A 15,946-nucleotide genomic window follows, 5' to 3' on the forward strand; every position below is an offset into this window, starting at 1 on the left:
TTTTTTTTTATAATTGAATTTGACGTGAATAAAATTGAATCAAGATTAGTTTAGTTCTAGCTAACCAAATATTAATAAAAAAATGTACTTGAATACTAAGATTTGAAAATTGCAAGCACCAGGTGTGGTCTTAAATTAGTCTTAGTTTACTCCTAAAACTTCAGTATTCATCAAAAAAGAAATTAAAAAAAAGGACAGCATGAAAAACTAGTTTTTTATGACAATAGAATGGGAAATAATTAAACAAAAACTACTAACACGGACGGAGCTGAATTTAAATATAGAATCGCAAATCCTGCATTGGGAAATCTGTTTTACAATAGCTTTCTTTCAAAACTTTCAAAAGTTTAAAAATAAACAGGGTTTGTAGAAACAATAAAAAGTGAATAATATAAGTACACACAATGGGGTCCTGCACCATGAGCATGCTGAGTTAAAAAGGGAGCAAGCTGCAACATAAAAAATTGGTTTACCCTTAAATCATAAAAAAAAAAAAACAAAAAAAAAAAAACTTAGCTACAAATGATTAGATGCACTCTGTTTTCCAAACCACTTCAGCAGACATATATAGATGCAAAGTACCAAAATCCTTGTACAGTGAAATACATGAAAAATGTAGCAAATGAAATCAAATCGTCATTTAAGCTGAACCCCCTTCCTTGGTTTCCTCCTCTGTTGGCTTAGCAGTGGGCACAGGTGATGGAGAGGACTCCACTCCCATCTCTGCTCTTAGATCATTGATGCTTTGCTCCAACTCATTTATACGGTTTCCCATATCATCAAGTGCAGTAATGTCAAGAAAAACTCTTTTTTTTTCAGAATTCAAGTATTTGGCAAGTAATAAAACTGGAAGCACCACACATACACAGATTGTGCCCATTGGCACAGGTGGTCACATTGTGTTCATAAGAAAAAGGTCTAGATGCAGCTGTGCACAGTTGTAATTTATTTATCGGGGTTACTGTGTATGTCAGGGTATTATTACCACTCCCAATAGCTTAAGCTATTAGGTGACGGCACATAACTGGATCCTAACAATGCAATCATGTCATTGGCTTGAGTACTGATGGCGTGAACCCATTTTCATGGCCATTGGAGTGTTTTCAGTGATTTACAAAACAAAAGTAATAGATTTATATATTGGTAACAAAACAACACAAATAATCAAATGAAACAATGTGAACTTAAATGAATGGATCACAGCTCAACATTGTACAAATCACAGTTCATGGACATTGGGGCGTTGCCAGGGATTTCCAAAAACAAACAGATTTCTGTATTGGTAAAAAAACAACACATTATCAAATGAAACAATGAGAACCGAAACTAGCAGATCACAGCTTAACATTGCATAAATCACAGTTTACGGGCATTGGAGTGTTGCCAGTGATTTACAAAACAGAAATAGATTTAAATAATGGTAACAAAACAGAAAAAATTTATATATTGGTAACAAAACACAAATAATCAAGTCAAACAATGTAAAATGAAGCTAAATGATCACAGTTTAATATTTATATAAACAAACTTTGAAAATTTATTTAATTCCTTAACTAATTACCCAATGTGATTCCTAGCAACACTGTTCAGTAAAATATAGGTAAATTGTTAACAGAATGTATGTCACCTTAGGGCCTTCGTATGACTAAAAACTTTTCTTATTTCATCCACTATTTTTACTCTTGGTTACAAAAATATTATTCCTGCTTTTAAAAGTTTTGAACAAGAAATTATAGAATAGAAAATAAAAACATAATTAAAAAAACTGTTTTCACTATTTCCTATAAAAACTTTGGAAAACAGGAAAAAAAAATGAATTTTCCTAAACCAAGCACCCCCTTGGATCTCCTATCCTCCACCCACCCCAGCCCTTTGAATCAAATCTCAATTTTAGAGAGAAGGGTGGGGAAACAGATGCAGTCAAGCACAAATTATAATTGACCGAAATTAATTTCCTAAACAAATTCCAGCAAACTCATTTAAAGAACATCAAGGTCACAAGTAAAGGATATTCTTTGTAACAATGGAGTCGGACATCGTCTGGAACCTATTTTGCTGGAAACAAAATTCTAGTTAGCAGCAGTGGAACATACTATAAAAAATCATAAATGCAGCTCTAAAAAACTACACTATACAACTCACCATTTGCTGAAGAAGATTTTGCACCTGGAAACAGACAAAGTAGGGTAGACAAAGGTCAGATATGAATTCCCGTAACACAAATATCATGAAACTACAAAAAAAAAAAAACTGCACCAAATTGGGATAAACATGCAGAGTGGCCAAATTGACAGTGTAAATAGAAACCAGCCACATCAAAGATCAAAATTGAAGGGAACAACAGGAAATAATTGATTTATAAAAACCAATAATAGCTTACAAAGGCAGTCATATCAGCAGGGTTTTGCTTAGGGTCCTGTGAATCCTGTCCGTCCTGCAGTCATAAAGGGAAAAAAATGAGTATAATTCGCAATTGGGCCTCCTTGGGATTTGTTGCTGAAACGAGATCCCAAATTCAAAAAACCCTAATCTCAAGAACATGTAGACTCGGATTTAAGAACAATAACACGGTTAAATTGGATATAATCTCTTAACGAAGATGATAGAAAGGATCAGAGAAAGAGCCCTAACCATGAGATGATTTTTGATGCAGCTGCAAAATACTCAGCTCCGCGGTCTCAATTCAAAATGATATGAGATGCAAATATGAGACCGTTTCAATTTAATCTCATCCCACAACTTAATGTGTAAGTACAGAACTACCCTTTTAATTCTTGAAAGCCTTTTGATTTTTATTTTAAAGGGTTTGGAATTTGGATCACCATTGTTAAGAAAATAAAATCTAAATTTGAAGCAATTAAGATATTTGCACACTTGCCACTTCACATAATTTCTGTGGCCATGGGCTTTATTTGTGCTTTTTTTATTTACTCTACCTTGTGTCCGGTGCAGGCAAAAAAATTGAAATTTTTTATTTTATTTTTTTAATATACCTATTTTTATCTTTAAAATCATAATAGGTCTTTGTTTTTTTATAAAAATCTCAAATAAGTTTAAGACCTCTTTTTATTTTTAATTAAATCCATATTTTTTTTAAAAACATAATAACTAAGTCAATTATATTAATATAGTATTCGATTAATATATTGTTAAGAGCGTATGTGTTAACTCTTTATATTTTTTTAATTATTTATGTTACATATCACGTTAATATCGTGTAATATGTCAAATTAGTATGATGACACGTGTCAAGTTATTGTTTAAATCTCAATTTAATATTTGTTATTTTGATTCCATTTAAGTCTAGATTCTTTTTTTAATTTTCATTTTCATCCCTCCAAATTGAAATAAAATTTAACTTTTATATAAATGTTATAATGATAATTTTATTATAAGTGATATTTCTATTATATATTTTTAACAGTATTAAATTTATTTAAATTTATATTTTACATTAAACTTTATTTAATTTTATTTTAAAATTTTAAATATATTTATTTTAAATTATTACAAAATTGTTTTAAAATTTTATATTTGAATTTATAAAATTGTTATTTTTAAACCTAATCTAGCATTTTTAAAACTAATGTATCAAGTGTTTTCATTTTTCTAAAATTAATTTAATTATTGGTTAAATTAGTCTTTTGGTACCTCTATTTATCATGAAATTTCAGTTTGGTCCTCAAGTTTTTTGTTTTCTCAATTTAGTTTTCATTTTCTTAAAAATAACCCAATTTGGTCCTCACCGTTAACTTTGACTAGATGTTTTAAGTCAACACCACGTGTCAATTTCTGGTTTTTTTTAATTTTTTTAATTTTTTTAATTTTTTTAATTTTTTATTTTTGACACGTGTCACTCAACAATTGTGCCACATGTCAAAGTGACTCAATTTGGTCCCTATATTTGTTTTTAGTTTCAATTTAGTCTCAATTTTTGTAAGAATGAAGCAATATTGTCCTCCTTAGATTGACACTCGATTTAATCTTTGTATACAACTTATGATGATATTCTTAATATAAAATTGACGTTTTTATTAAATATTTGTAGAAATATTTTTAAATAATTTTTTTTTAGTTTTATTATTAAACAAAGTTAAACCCCAAACTTAATTTCAAAAGTTAACAATTTTGTCATCATATAAAGGCACCAAGTATATCATATTATACAAATTTAGTAAAAATTAAAAATTAAATAACTTGTCACACATAGGTTTAGGAACTAAATATCAAGTTCAAAACAAAATCAAAGTCCAATGTTTTGTGTAGAATTTAAAGTTAATTTAAAATATTTATAGAAATATTTAATAAAAAAATTAATTCTAGTAAGAATATCACCATAAAATCTATAAAAAAAATAAATTTAGTGTCAATTTAAGGAAGGACAATATTGCTTCATTTTTACAAAAATTGGGACTAAATTGAAACTAAAAACAAATATAGGGACCAAATTGAATCACTTTGACACGTGACACATGACACGTGTCAAAATAAAAAATATTAAAAAATATTAAAAAATATTAAAAAAATATTAAAAAATCAAAAATTGACATGTGGCGTTGACTTTAACACCGTTTGGTCAAAGTTAACGGTGATGACCAAATTGAATCATTTTTAATAAAATGAGGACCAAATTGAGACAACGAAAAATTTAAGGAACAAACTAAAATTTCATGACAAATAGAGGGACCAAAAGACTAATTTAACCTTAATTATTTTTCATTTTTTTTCATGAATAAGTTATTTGTATGAGTTTTGCTATAATAAAAAAAATGTTATTTTACAATTTAGAAATTATTGATTACAAAATTTCACGCCAACAACGCAAACAAATTGGTTCCGTGAGTAATTGATTTCATTTTCCTATATTTAAGTATGAATATATCCACATTAGAATATAAATAAGTTTAAGTTCTAATCAACATTAAAGCAAGTAACATGAAAATAAGTTATTCTTTCATTAGTTGATAGACTATCCTTTTTAATATTAACAAAGTCAAAATATTCAATTTGTTAAGTTTAAATATGTGATACATGTTGAATATAAAAAAAAATAGCATTGAAGTGTGATTTTTTTTTATGTTTACTTTTTGCAATTTTCACATAAATAATGTATTGTGAAAAATTAGACTAAGTTTTAATTTAACACATACATTATTAAAAGATTTTTTTAAATCAACATCAAATAAGAACAGTTAGACGTAACTTTAAGTTGAGATATGCAATCTCAAGAGTTCTTCAGTAAATCAACATTAAATAAAGTTAGTTTGGTGCAACTTTAAGTTAAAGAACACATTGCTAAAGATAATTTATATACATCTTATTTTAGAAAAACTTTCATTTTTAGGTTAGTTCATAGTTATCAACATTTATTCTTCAGAAAAACTCAACATTTTTAGGTTGAGAAGAATGAGTTGTAACAAATCCTTCCTATTATTGAAATCTTCATAAAAGGCCTTCCTCTTTAAGTTTGTCTTTGTCCATAATATTTAAACATAGAGATATATTACACGTTCTTCATTCAATATTAAATGCACATATATTCTTCAAAGTTCATTAATCATTTGTCATCACATGAAAATTTACTAAAAAGAAAAAATAAAATAAAATAATACAAAACATGGAGGACCACACCAAACCCGTGATAAGAATCAAATTTCATGAAACATATACAAACTATCCATATTATGAAAAAAAATATATCTAAATAAATACACGAAGATAAAACATTAAACCACTTATATTCTTCTTTATGGGTCAAAGTTAACTCAACTAACTTACTAATACAATAATGTCTTTCATGAAAATCTTTGCTTACAAAAAATGCAAACACCAACTTCATTTTCCTCTAAGAGTTAGAGAAATCACTAGTTGATCCAAAAGAATATGACAAACTAAAGTATAATTACTCTAAAGTTCTCCTCCAAACATGTTTCAAAACATAAATAACCTCGTAAACTCAACAACATAAATAGAAGTTTCCATTAAAAAAAACTGAAAATTCATATTCTCTTTCACTTTCTTCAAAATTAGTAACAAATTAAGCTATGACAATTATTAATTGTACCATCAATCATCACTTTAAATCTATTATCCCTAGTATTTTGATGAGATAAGAATTGTATAATAGATTACAAGTTTTTCTTAATACGGCTTAAATGATGAAATCTTTTTATTTCACAAAAAATATTGTTTGTTTTAAAAGTATCAATCGGATCCAATTGTGAATTATTTTCACCCGTTTATATTCATAAACTTTTTCTAAGTGTTAAACCTACAAACGAAAATTTGTCAGTATTATCAATTTCACCAATTTTTCTCCCAAGTCTATAAATTAATTTTCGCATACCTCTCAAGAATAATTTTAGTTTTATAACTATCAAGCGACACTTAAGGAATTAAATATATGAATTTGAGTCAGTATTTTTACCTCAATGGATTAGTATGAATAATACTATTTAATTAAAAAGAGCAAGTCTATTTGATAATTATGCCTATTATATAAAATTTGTTTACTATTATTCAGGAAGAAAAATAACTAAAACAAAAGATATATTAAAAAATATCAATTACTATACCATAATCAACATAATAAGTGTAGTTATTATTTATAATTTACATAGAAAATATCAGTTAATATGTCAGTTATAGATATAAATATCGTATAACACCTAAATGACAAGCATAAATTGCCACCCACGCTATACCATATCTGTTTATGTTTTTCTATTATTAAATTATATTATTTTTATGATAAATGTGACTCTAGTATAAAAGAATATGTTTCTCTAATGAATCATGTTTCGTATCATATATATAAATTTCAATTTCTAATACCATATATATAAATTCAAATTCAAATTAATATTAATAATCAATTTAACGATTAATTATAATTTTTTATTCATAATAATCATTATTTTAATAATTAATAAATTTTTATTTTATAAATTAATATTTAAATTAATTTTTATAATAATCGGTCACTAAAATTAGTTATTAATAATATTTTTTTAGTAATTTAAATATGATTAATTATAAAAAAAATAATTATGTGATTAGTTTGATTGATTATTAATAAACAACTCCAGAATTATTATATGTCAGGAGATCGAAAATTTATTGTGTATCTTATTAGACAAATTATTGACTCAGTCTCACAAAATAATTTCATTAATAGAAAACGGGAAGAATTAGAATTCTATGATAGTCACATGAAGATAATTTAAATTAGTAGTTAAATTTGGCCTTGTGTCTTCTAAAAAACTAAGGAGGTGCTGTTAATTAATACGACATGCACATGCCTAATGATTAGATCAGTGATGTGTAAATCATATTTAATCAGGTCTTTGCATGTGCATGTTAGTGCCACGTAGTGTAATTAAACATGGTAATGATTGGATCTAATCCAAAACCACACATGATTATGAGTCATTAACGTGGTTCCCTATCTTTACCTTTTACCTTTTGTAGGGTTCCATTATATCATATGATTTTCCTTCCAACATGATTTACCTGTTAATTAGATTTTAAATGATAATTATGCACTAATTTCCAAACTTTAATGTCTTCAGCTCGGGGACAGGATAACTACTAGACATTGACCTAAACCCATCGTAATATGAGAATCTAAAAGAAATTGTATGACAAATTATAAAAAAAAAAAAAAAACAAGAAAAGGTGTGAATGATAGCTCTTGTCGGTCATGTGTAAGAAAAATAGGTCAAATTTACGTGACGGCGAGGTTATCCTAATCTAAATCGATGATCCTATAACTTATGTTGTTAGCAACGAGTGTAATGTTCGGAATATACATAGTTGTGGAGAAATGTGTCTTTTCTTAATTTTAGTAATACTTGTCCTTGATTGTTATTTGGGTTATTCTAGTTTTCAATTAGATAAGTGATTCAGCAATTAAATTAAGTAATTGTTTAAAAAGTTAGTCACTAATTCAATTAGTGATGACTATTACGGTCATAGTTATTTAACTACTATGTTTTTTTGTTTACCCGTAACTAATATAGACAACCGAAAGTGTTTTTAATTTTAGTTGCAATTTTTATATTCTAAAAAATATTTAAAACTTAGTTAGAAATTCTTGCGGTTAAAATTTTGGTCGTTAATTTATTGGAAAGTAATTTATCTAAAATTACTATTTTGGTTGTTTTTATTACCAATTATCTTATTTAAGAAAATAAAGTGTATACATTTTAATAATTGTAAAATTAATTGATGTTATTATACCATGACAAAATTTGTTTAATTGATGTTATTAATATATTAATATATATATATATATATATATATATATATATATATATATATATATATATATATATATATATATATTAATAAGACGTTCATTTTTTCATCAAATTCAATTAAATATTTATTATAAATTAATTGGAAGAGGAAGCCGCAACGACCACAATGACAATTGTAGCAGAGGATATAATAATTGTATAGTCAATAATAAAAATGATAACGGTAGTGAGAGAGACAACAATGGCAAAGACACAAGAGGGGGAGGAGGAAAAGGAAGAGAAAGAGGATGAGTTAGAAACAACATATGTAATGGTAATGAATGTAGCAATGAACACAATAATATTAATGGTAGTGTAAGAAGAGGGGAGAATATGAATAATGCTAAATCACGTGATATTTACCAACAGAGACGGCAAGTCGTAATTACTAACATATAATTATCAACAAATATTGGTTATCGATAATTACTAATATATTTTTTTTTTGTCAACAAAATATAACAACTAACAGTTTATCAGCAAGTTTTTATAATTAATAAATCGTTGGTAATTTTGATATGCTCGTGAATTTTTGTTTATCAATAAATCTTGTCAATCAATAAATTCATTTTCCTTTTTCAATTTAATGAACTATATTAGCCTAAAAGTAAGTTATGGGAGTTGTTTTTTTTATTTATTTTGTAAATACTTTTCTTTTATTATAGTAGATCATTATTTTAATTTAAAAATAGATAAGTTTAAGAAAGTGGGCTGATTGGAAAATGGTTAAATTTAAAATAACCAATAGTTAAATAAATTTTTAATTAAAAAACCATCTATTTAAAGAATACAAATGAAAAAAAAAATATATATATATATATATATACATATATATGTACATTAAATAAAAGAATTCCCGTAAAATAAATTATATAAATTTATGATTAGTATGTAATAATCATAAATTATATTAAATATAAATTAGAACCACTAGAAAATAGTACAATAACATTTTTAAAATATAATATGCATTAGAATAAATTAATCATATAAACATAATATTGCGAAGATAAAGTAACCAACTAGAATACAATGATTGAGTTGTATTTTAAGTAATTTTGAAAATTTTCTCCAAAACAATTTATATAAAATAAACAAAAAAGTTTTATGAAAGAAAACAAAGGTTAAAACTTATAATTCTAAATTCTAAGTATAAGAAAAAAATGTTATTATACTAGTTTATTTTTTATATGAGACAAGATACATAGTCCATTAACAAATATTATTGTTTACTAATAAAAAATAACAGTATTAATTTTGTTTTTTAATCAAGAATCACATGATCTTAGTATATATATATATATATATATATAAATTTATTTTATATTTTTTTAAAAATAAATGTATTTAATACAGTATATGCATGTTTTAAAAACTCGTATAAGTGATTATATAATTTTACTGTTTATTAACTTTTAATTACATAAATATTTTAATTATATAATGTCATTAAATTAATATATAAAATAAATTATTAAGAATAAAATAGAATAAATAAAAAATTAGAGAAAATAATTGCTGATAAGTAAAAGAAAATAACTGTTAAAATACTTTTATAAAAAAATATGTAAAAATAACTGTTATTTTAAAAAAAATTATTAAATAATTTATTTTAAAAGATAAAATAAAAATAAAAATAATAATCCTTTTATATATATATATATATATATATATATATATATATATATATATATATATATTTATTTATTTATTTATTCTGGAGTAAATTAACAAAACCTTTTATTTAATGGTATAGTAATTTGGGTGTTTGCTCAAACTTGAAAGTTGAATTTACATTAAACACACTTATTGAACACTTTTTTTTTGTAAGGCAATGGAAAATTCTATTGTTAAAGTGAATTGAATCAGTTGTCACCAAATCAAATCAACTACTAACTACTAAACTAAATTCCACCATTGTTTATAGAAAGATTCACACATGCTCCGAAATTACATTTGCCGTTATAACTTTTTAATATGCTCTATTATCAAGATCAATATATAATTATACAAAACAATGACAAAGATGCCAATCAATTACTGTGTTACTATTATTATTGGTTGGTAAAATTGTTGCTGTATAATTTCTTTTTTATAAAAAATACACTTAATTGCAAAAATAATCGTTATATAAGTACTTCTAGAATTCATTTGATAAATTTAGTAGTTATTTTACTTTTTCTAATGCATGTACGAAACTCTTTTTAATTTTTTAAACATATTATATTAGAATAATGAAATAAATTTGCTATATGAAAATAGGACATTTTAAAAATAAATTTATCTCTTTTTACAGAAAAGGCTTCGTTCTAATCAAATTTTAGTATGCATGAGTCTATTCCCATTAAAAATAAATAAAGTTTGAGTCTCACCAATTTATAAATATAGCTCTCAACTTTTTATAAAATATTCAATTTGGTTATTTAATTGTTTAAAAATGTTCATTTTTATTATTTTTTTAATTTAGTTACTCAATTTTAAATTTTGATTCAATTTAGCCATTTTATTTTCTAAAACAATTCAAATTTGTCCTCTTCAATTTGAGACAAAATTAGTAATTAAGTTTAATTACAACTTATATATACATATTAATTTGTTTTATAATTTATACATCAAATCACTTCACTTAAATGCTCAAATTAATTTCTTTTTGTATTCACTTCGTTCTTTATTCCAGTAGTTTTTTGTTAGAAAAATTGCCCAAAGCCTACCCTTTCTTAAATCAAATTGTGAATATTATGTCAGAAATACTAGTACTCTTTTTAATTTAGGTGGAGTAATTTGACGTATAAATTCTAAAAAAGGTAACATGTATATATAAGGAGTAATTAAACTTAATTACTAATTTGGTCTCAAATTAGATGACAAAATTGAATCGTTTTAAGAAATAAAGACTAAATTGAATAAAAAATTTAAATAGAGAGACTAAATTGAAAGTTTGAAAAAAAAATTAAACATTTTCAAACAATGGGAATATCAAATTGAACATTTTTAAAAAATTGGAAAACTAAATTGAACAAAAAATAATAAGGAAACCAAAATAAAAAAAAAATTGAGAACTAAATCACAAATTAAGTCTCTATTTTGATATAGGGTCTTTAAAAGACTTTTTCTTTTATGATTTGTTCATGTGGAACCTATAAAAAATACTTTATAGAATTCAATGTTGTTTGGTTAAACAATGAGAATAGAAAAATAAAGGGAGTAACAACTTTAAACCATTTACATCCAATAAAAAAAATGTTTTGGATAACTCATGTAAAACCCCCACAAAAACACAAATATTATATTCTCTTCTTCTTTTTTTCTATTTTCTTCCTTATTTCTAAAATTTTACCTTCAATATTTATCTCTTTCTATATATATATATATATATATATATATATATATATATATATATATATATATATATATATATATATATCCTATGAGATTTTTTATACATAGTAAGTTTTGATTTGCTCTACAATTTATTTTTCTCTTATTTTTCCTGTGACTTTATCATCAATGTTAGTGGGGTTAGTCAACGAAAGTGGTTCTGTCAATTTGTCTTATCACATACTAAATTTTTATTACATTTAGATACATTTTTCTAGGTCTCTAAGTTCTTAGTACCCTTATTTCTTAGATTTCTTTGGAAATTTACTTTAAAAATACATATTTCAAGTAGGGAAAACTAACTTTTTTTTACTAAGGAAAATGATACGGTGACCCCCTTTTTTGACCCCTTCAGTGACCCCCTGACGTGGCATGCAATTTTTTAAATTAAAATTAATTTTTGTGAACCATTTTACTCCAGTAGCGGATAGTGGGGTTGGGCGGGTCAGAATCGGGTCAGTAGTGGGTTTGGGCGCGTTTTAATTGAAAGGGTAGGAAATTAGGGTTTCGGGTCAGAAGCAATTTTGAGAGATTGGGGGCCACGTTTGTATTTGCTTCTTCTCCCGCGCACTCCGTCTCCGAACCGTCTCCGCACTGCGCCGCACAACAACTGTCTTCTCACTGGCAAGGTCTGCATTGTAGATGGCGAAGGGTTTATTGGTAAAAATTTTGAACATTCTTTCGTTCTCCCCGCGCTCACTGGTATGAGTACTGACTTTCCCTTTTGTGGTGGCAGTTGTAGGTTGTGTTGTCACCGGCCACGCGAACGGATTTTGGAGTGGTTCGTCTGGCGTAGGAAGATAGCATAAGATAGCACAGTGTGGGTATGCGAAATCTCTGTGGCAGCTAAACCTTGAAAGGGTTAGGGTTTGCGGACAGGGAGGGCGTTTGCTGTGGAGGAGTTGAACCGTTTCTGTTTGGTGTTTCTCCGGCGCACTCAGTGGAAGATCCTCTTCTCTCCGCATAGTCGCCTTTTTTGTTCCCGCCGGCAAGGTGTTCAGTGTAGATGCTCAAGGTTCTGTCCGAGGTAATAAGTATACGAGACAAAATTTTGCAGTGAATTAAAATTTTAAAGGCAAAAATTCCAAAGCATGTTAGCTTTTTAGGCTATCCATGGGCAGTGATGTGGGCTTACATGTAGATTTAATTCCTCTAAAGTGAAAGTGATTCACTGGAGGGAAAAGTGAGACATGTCAACCATAAATGCTAAAATTAAGGGAGTTGATTTTAATAAATCCATGATTATACATGTGCATGTAATATCAACCATTCTCATCTATGCTAAAAATTCCTTGCCTTTTCTTCTGAAGTGAACTCTGCTCCTAGAGGAGCTAAATCCTTGTATGTGAAATATGATAGTTCATTTGCTTCCAATTGGCATGAAACATTGTATGAAATCATTCACATGCTTAAAATCTGCTCTAAGAATAATGTTAACATTTCCCAACTTATTGTCGTCGTTTTATGATTTGATGGTGGTTCAGGTATTGATGTTAAAAGTCTGCCATGTATATACGATTTCATGGCATCAATTTGTTTGAGTCAGAATTGTGTTGTATGCCATGTGTTGGTCAGAAAATGTCTACCAAATAAATTTGATGGTGTATTGAGAATGTTGTCTGGAAGGTGTGCCTTGACACAATAAGGTTGTCGCTACCTTATAATCTGGTGGTCACAAAGTTCTAGCTGTGGAAACAATCCATGTGATCACAGGGGTGTGGCTACATTTTAACTTCTTAGGACCACTGAATCGTGGGAGCTTTATGTGTTGAGCTGTCCTTTTATTGTGGTTTTTGTTTGGTGCTAGCTGTCTCCACATTGAGCTATGCTTTTTTTATTTTTTAATATTGGGTGCATGTTCTGATCTCTATTCTATGTTAGTAGGCTGGAAATTTTGTAAAAGTGAAATGCACTGTCTTGCATTGTTGCTGTCTTATAAACAAGAAGCTCAATCCGGTCACCTGTCTCCAATATTTTTTCAATGTTGTCCACCATGATAGTGCGTATCTGTAATATTGATTTGACTTTCTTATAAGCAGCATTTTTGTGTGTGATGACCTGTGTGCAAGTAAATGATGACCTGTGCACCATTTGTTGCAACAATGTGGTTTTACTCAATTTTTTTGAACTGATACTATAGCAGTTAATTCGTGTGTTTGGGGTGACAAAATTTTGTTAATAATATGTGATTTGTAATTAGTGGGGTTAAAGACTTGTAAGTTGTTGGTGATGACTTTTGTGCACCCAAGTGATGACCTGTGATACATTTTTTGCAATCAGTATTAATCGAATTTTTTATCTGTTTTGTTATGGCAGTCAATAATTGTTTATGATGTTATTTACTTTGGTCCATGTGACAAATTTTCAGTTATATTTGGTTTTATTTAGGAATTTTAAGTAAGATGTCTAGCAAACGTGAACGCAAATGTATTCCAGAAGCAGGCAATAAGGGAAAGAAGAAGAAGGTGGTGGAAAATGTTGATCAGGTATAATTAGAATCTTTAAGTTATTTAACTTTTTTAATTATTTCTAATAAATAATATTTTGTTCATGGTGCTATAGGTGCGAATTGTGCATAGGTGCGAAAGCAAGTACATTGTTGAAGTAAACAATGTACTAAAAGCCACCCACCGTAAACGGATTCAGGCAACACCATTTAGATGGTGTTTGGAGGTGGACAACGCATAATACCAAGAATTTTTGAACAACATGGCTGTTGCTAGTCGTGCACGAGATTTCTATACAAATGCATGGACATGGGCAGAAAAATTCATCAAACACCACGGTTAGCATTATTTCCTTTTTGCAAAACCAATGCTATTGAAGTTTATAGGATAAAGTTTTCATTAATTAATATCGCATTATTTGCAGGTTTAGTTGACGACGGGGACATTAAAAATATAACTCCACTATCAAACAGGAAATCAATGAATCGAATGCGTTTTGTTGCTTGTGTTGTCAAAGAGTGCAAACCGAACGGCCTGGGGGACATGCTCATCACTATTAAGGTGATTTCTGATTTAGTGATTTACTTGCACTCCATTATTTAGTTATTACTCACGTGTAAAATGACTCTGTCAGGACCCTACTGATACAGCCAAGGCAAGCCTACACAATAAAGTTCTATCAGATCGTGAGTTTGGTAGTGACATTGGTGTTGGCTCTGTATTACTGTTGAAAGAAGTTAGTGAACTATGAAATAATGTCTCTTGATTACTTTTCCTCTTCTTGTACAATTACTCATTAAACTTTATGAATTTTGATTCAATAGGTTGCTATATTTAGACCTTTTGGGTACCTCAACATCACAGTTAGGAACATTGTCAAGGTAAATAACTAATCTTCACACAAATATGTTTTTTTTTATTCATACCGTGTCTTTAAGTCACACAATATAACCATTTATAACATTTGTAGGTTTTCAAGTATGACATCACTCATCCCACTGAAGAAGAAGTTCAAACTTCTATGCCTGTGGTGCGACTTAACTATGCTGTGAAACAAAATGTGGAAACTGATGCCCAGCCTAGTAAAAATTCCAGTCCAAACGCAAATGTCAACACAAATTTCGGACCCAATTTGCATCCCAACGTGGAGCCTACTAACACGGCTAATGTGGAGGACATACTGCAGATGATGGTTCCTCCATCCACAAATATTCCATGTGTTGAGGTTGGGGAGAGTTCCAAAGTTCAATCTTCTGTTCTGGATAATATATCACTCACCTAAGTCATGAGTCTTTAATGTATTCAATTTTTAGGTTATTTATTTTTAACTTGAGTGTTTTTGATGTTGATTTTAATTTTCATGGCACTGTTGGAATGATCAACTACAACTATGATATTAAACTTATTTTATGACTGTGATATCCATTTCACTGTCAGTTTAACTTAGTATATGATCATCTATGTACAAATAAGTGTTGACCACCGACAAAGATTTTGCACACCTTCATAATTTCTGATATATGAAAAAGGTTATAGTAAAATTTAATGTAGGCTACTGCCCATGATGAATCTGTGGGAAAATTGTGCTACAGCTGGAATATAACATACATGCCTAACACTGACAACATTAATTGGTTAACAATGAAGTATTAAGTGCTGACCTACAATAAACATTTTGCACACCTTCCAAATTCGTGGTCTCTGATAAAATAAATTCTACGAAACTTAACTTTAACAAAGTAGGCGTGTGATAATTGATAATAAGTACTCCATACTTAATGAAATTTAACACCTATATTGCGTTTATGAAAGGTATTAAAC

The 15,946-nt window shown here is 27.8% G+C and overlaps 2 protein-coding genes across 2 annotated transcripts; one reads left to right on the forward strand and one right to left on the reverse strand.

The window, feature by feature from the left end:
* Positions 1 to 540: 540 nt before the first annotated feature.
* LOC114189982 (heat shock factor-binding protein-like) lies at positions 541 to 2,770 on the reverse strand. The gene is made up of 5 exons (XM_028078714.2): positions 2,632 to 2,770; positions 2,381 to 2,434; positions 2,143 to 2,166; positions 2,013 to 2,055; positions 541 to 783 (listed from the first exon to the last, which is right to left on the reverse strand). Exons 1-5 carry the CDS (start codon positions 2,632 to 2,634, stop codon positions 641 to 643), a joined length of 267 nt encoding a protein of 88 aa, XP_027934515.1. The 5' UTR covers positions 2,635 to 2,770; the 3' UTR covers positions 541 to 640.
* An 11,784-nt stretch (positions 2,771 to 14,554) lies between these two features.
* LOC146884758 (uncharacterized) lies at positions 14,555 to 15,529 on the forward strand. Its single transcript, XM_085675518.1, has 4 exons — positions 14,555 to 14,686; positions 14,760 to 14,861; positions 14,950 to 15,006; positions 15,096 to 15,529. The coding sequence occupies exons 1-4, from the start codon at positions 14,606 to 14,608 to the stop codon at positions 15,405 to 15,407; spliced, it is 552 nt and encodes a 183-aa protein (XP_085531644.1). The 5' UTR covers positions 14,555 to 14,605; the 3' UTR covers positions 15,408 to 15,529.
* Positions 15,530 to 15,946: the final 417 nt, after the last annotated feature.

This window comes from Vigna unguiculata, chromosome 7 (genome assembly GCF_037176805.1).
Source record: "Vigna unguiculata cultivar grain cowpea cultivar isolate G323 ecotype 2 chromosome 7, ASM3717680v1, whole genome shotgun sequence".
NCBI lineage: Eukaryota > Viridiplantae > Streptophyta > Magnoliopsida > Fabales > Fabaceae > Vigna > Vigna unguiculata.

What these genes read in the sequence shown, in the direction of transcription:
- LOC114189982 (XM_028078714.2), bottom strand. An exon ending in AAAATCTTCTTCAGCAAATG is followed by an intron (nt 2,056 to 2,142) that starts GTGAGTTGTATA and finishes TTTTGTTTCCAG; the next exon opens with CAAAATAGGTTCCAGACGAT. An exon ending in CGACTCCATTGTTACAAAGA is followed by an intron (nt 784 to 2,012) that starts ATATCCTTTACT and finishes ACATTACTGCAC; the next exon opens with TTGATGATATGGGAAACCGT.
- LOC146884758 (XM_085675518.1), top strand. Translation starts at nt 14,606, where the DNA reads ATGAATCGAATGCGTTTTGTTGCTTGTGTTGTCAAAGAGTGCAAACCG. An exon ending in ACATGCTCATCACTATTAAG is followed by an intron (nt 14,687 to 14,759) that starts GTGATTTCTGAT and finishes TGACTCTGTCAG; the next exon opens with GACCCTACTGATACAGCCAA. An exon ending in CTGTATTACTGTTGAAAGAA is followed by an intron (nt 14,862 to 14,949) that starts GTTAGTGAACTA and finishes TTGATTCAATAG; the next exon opens with GTTGCTATATTTAGACCTTT.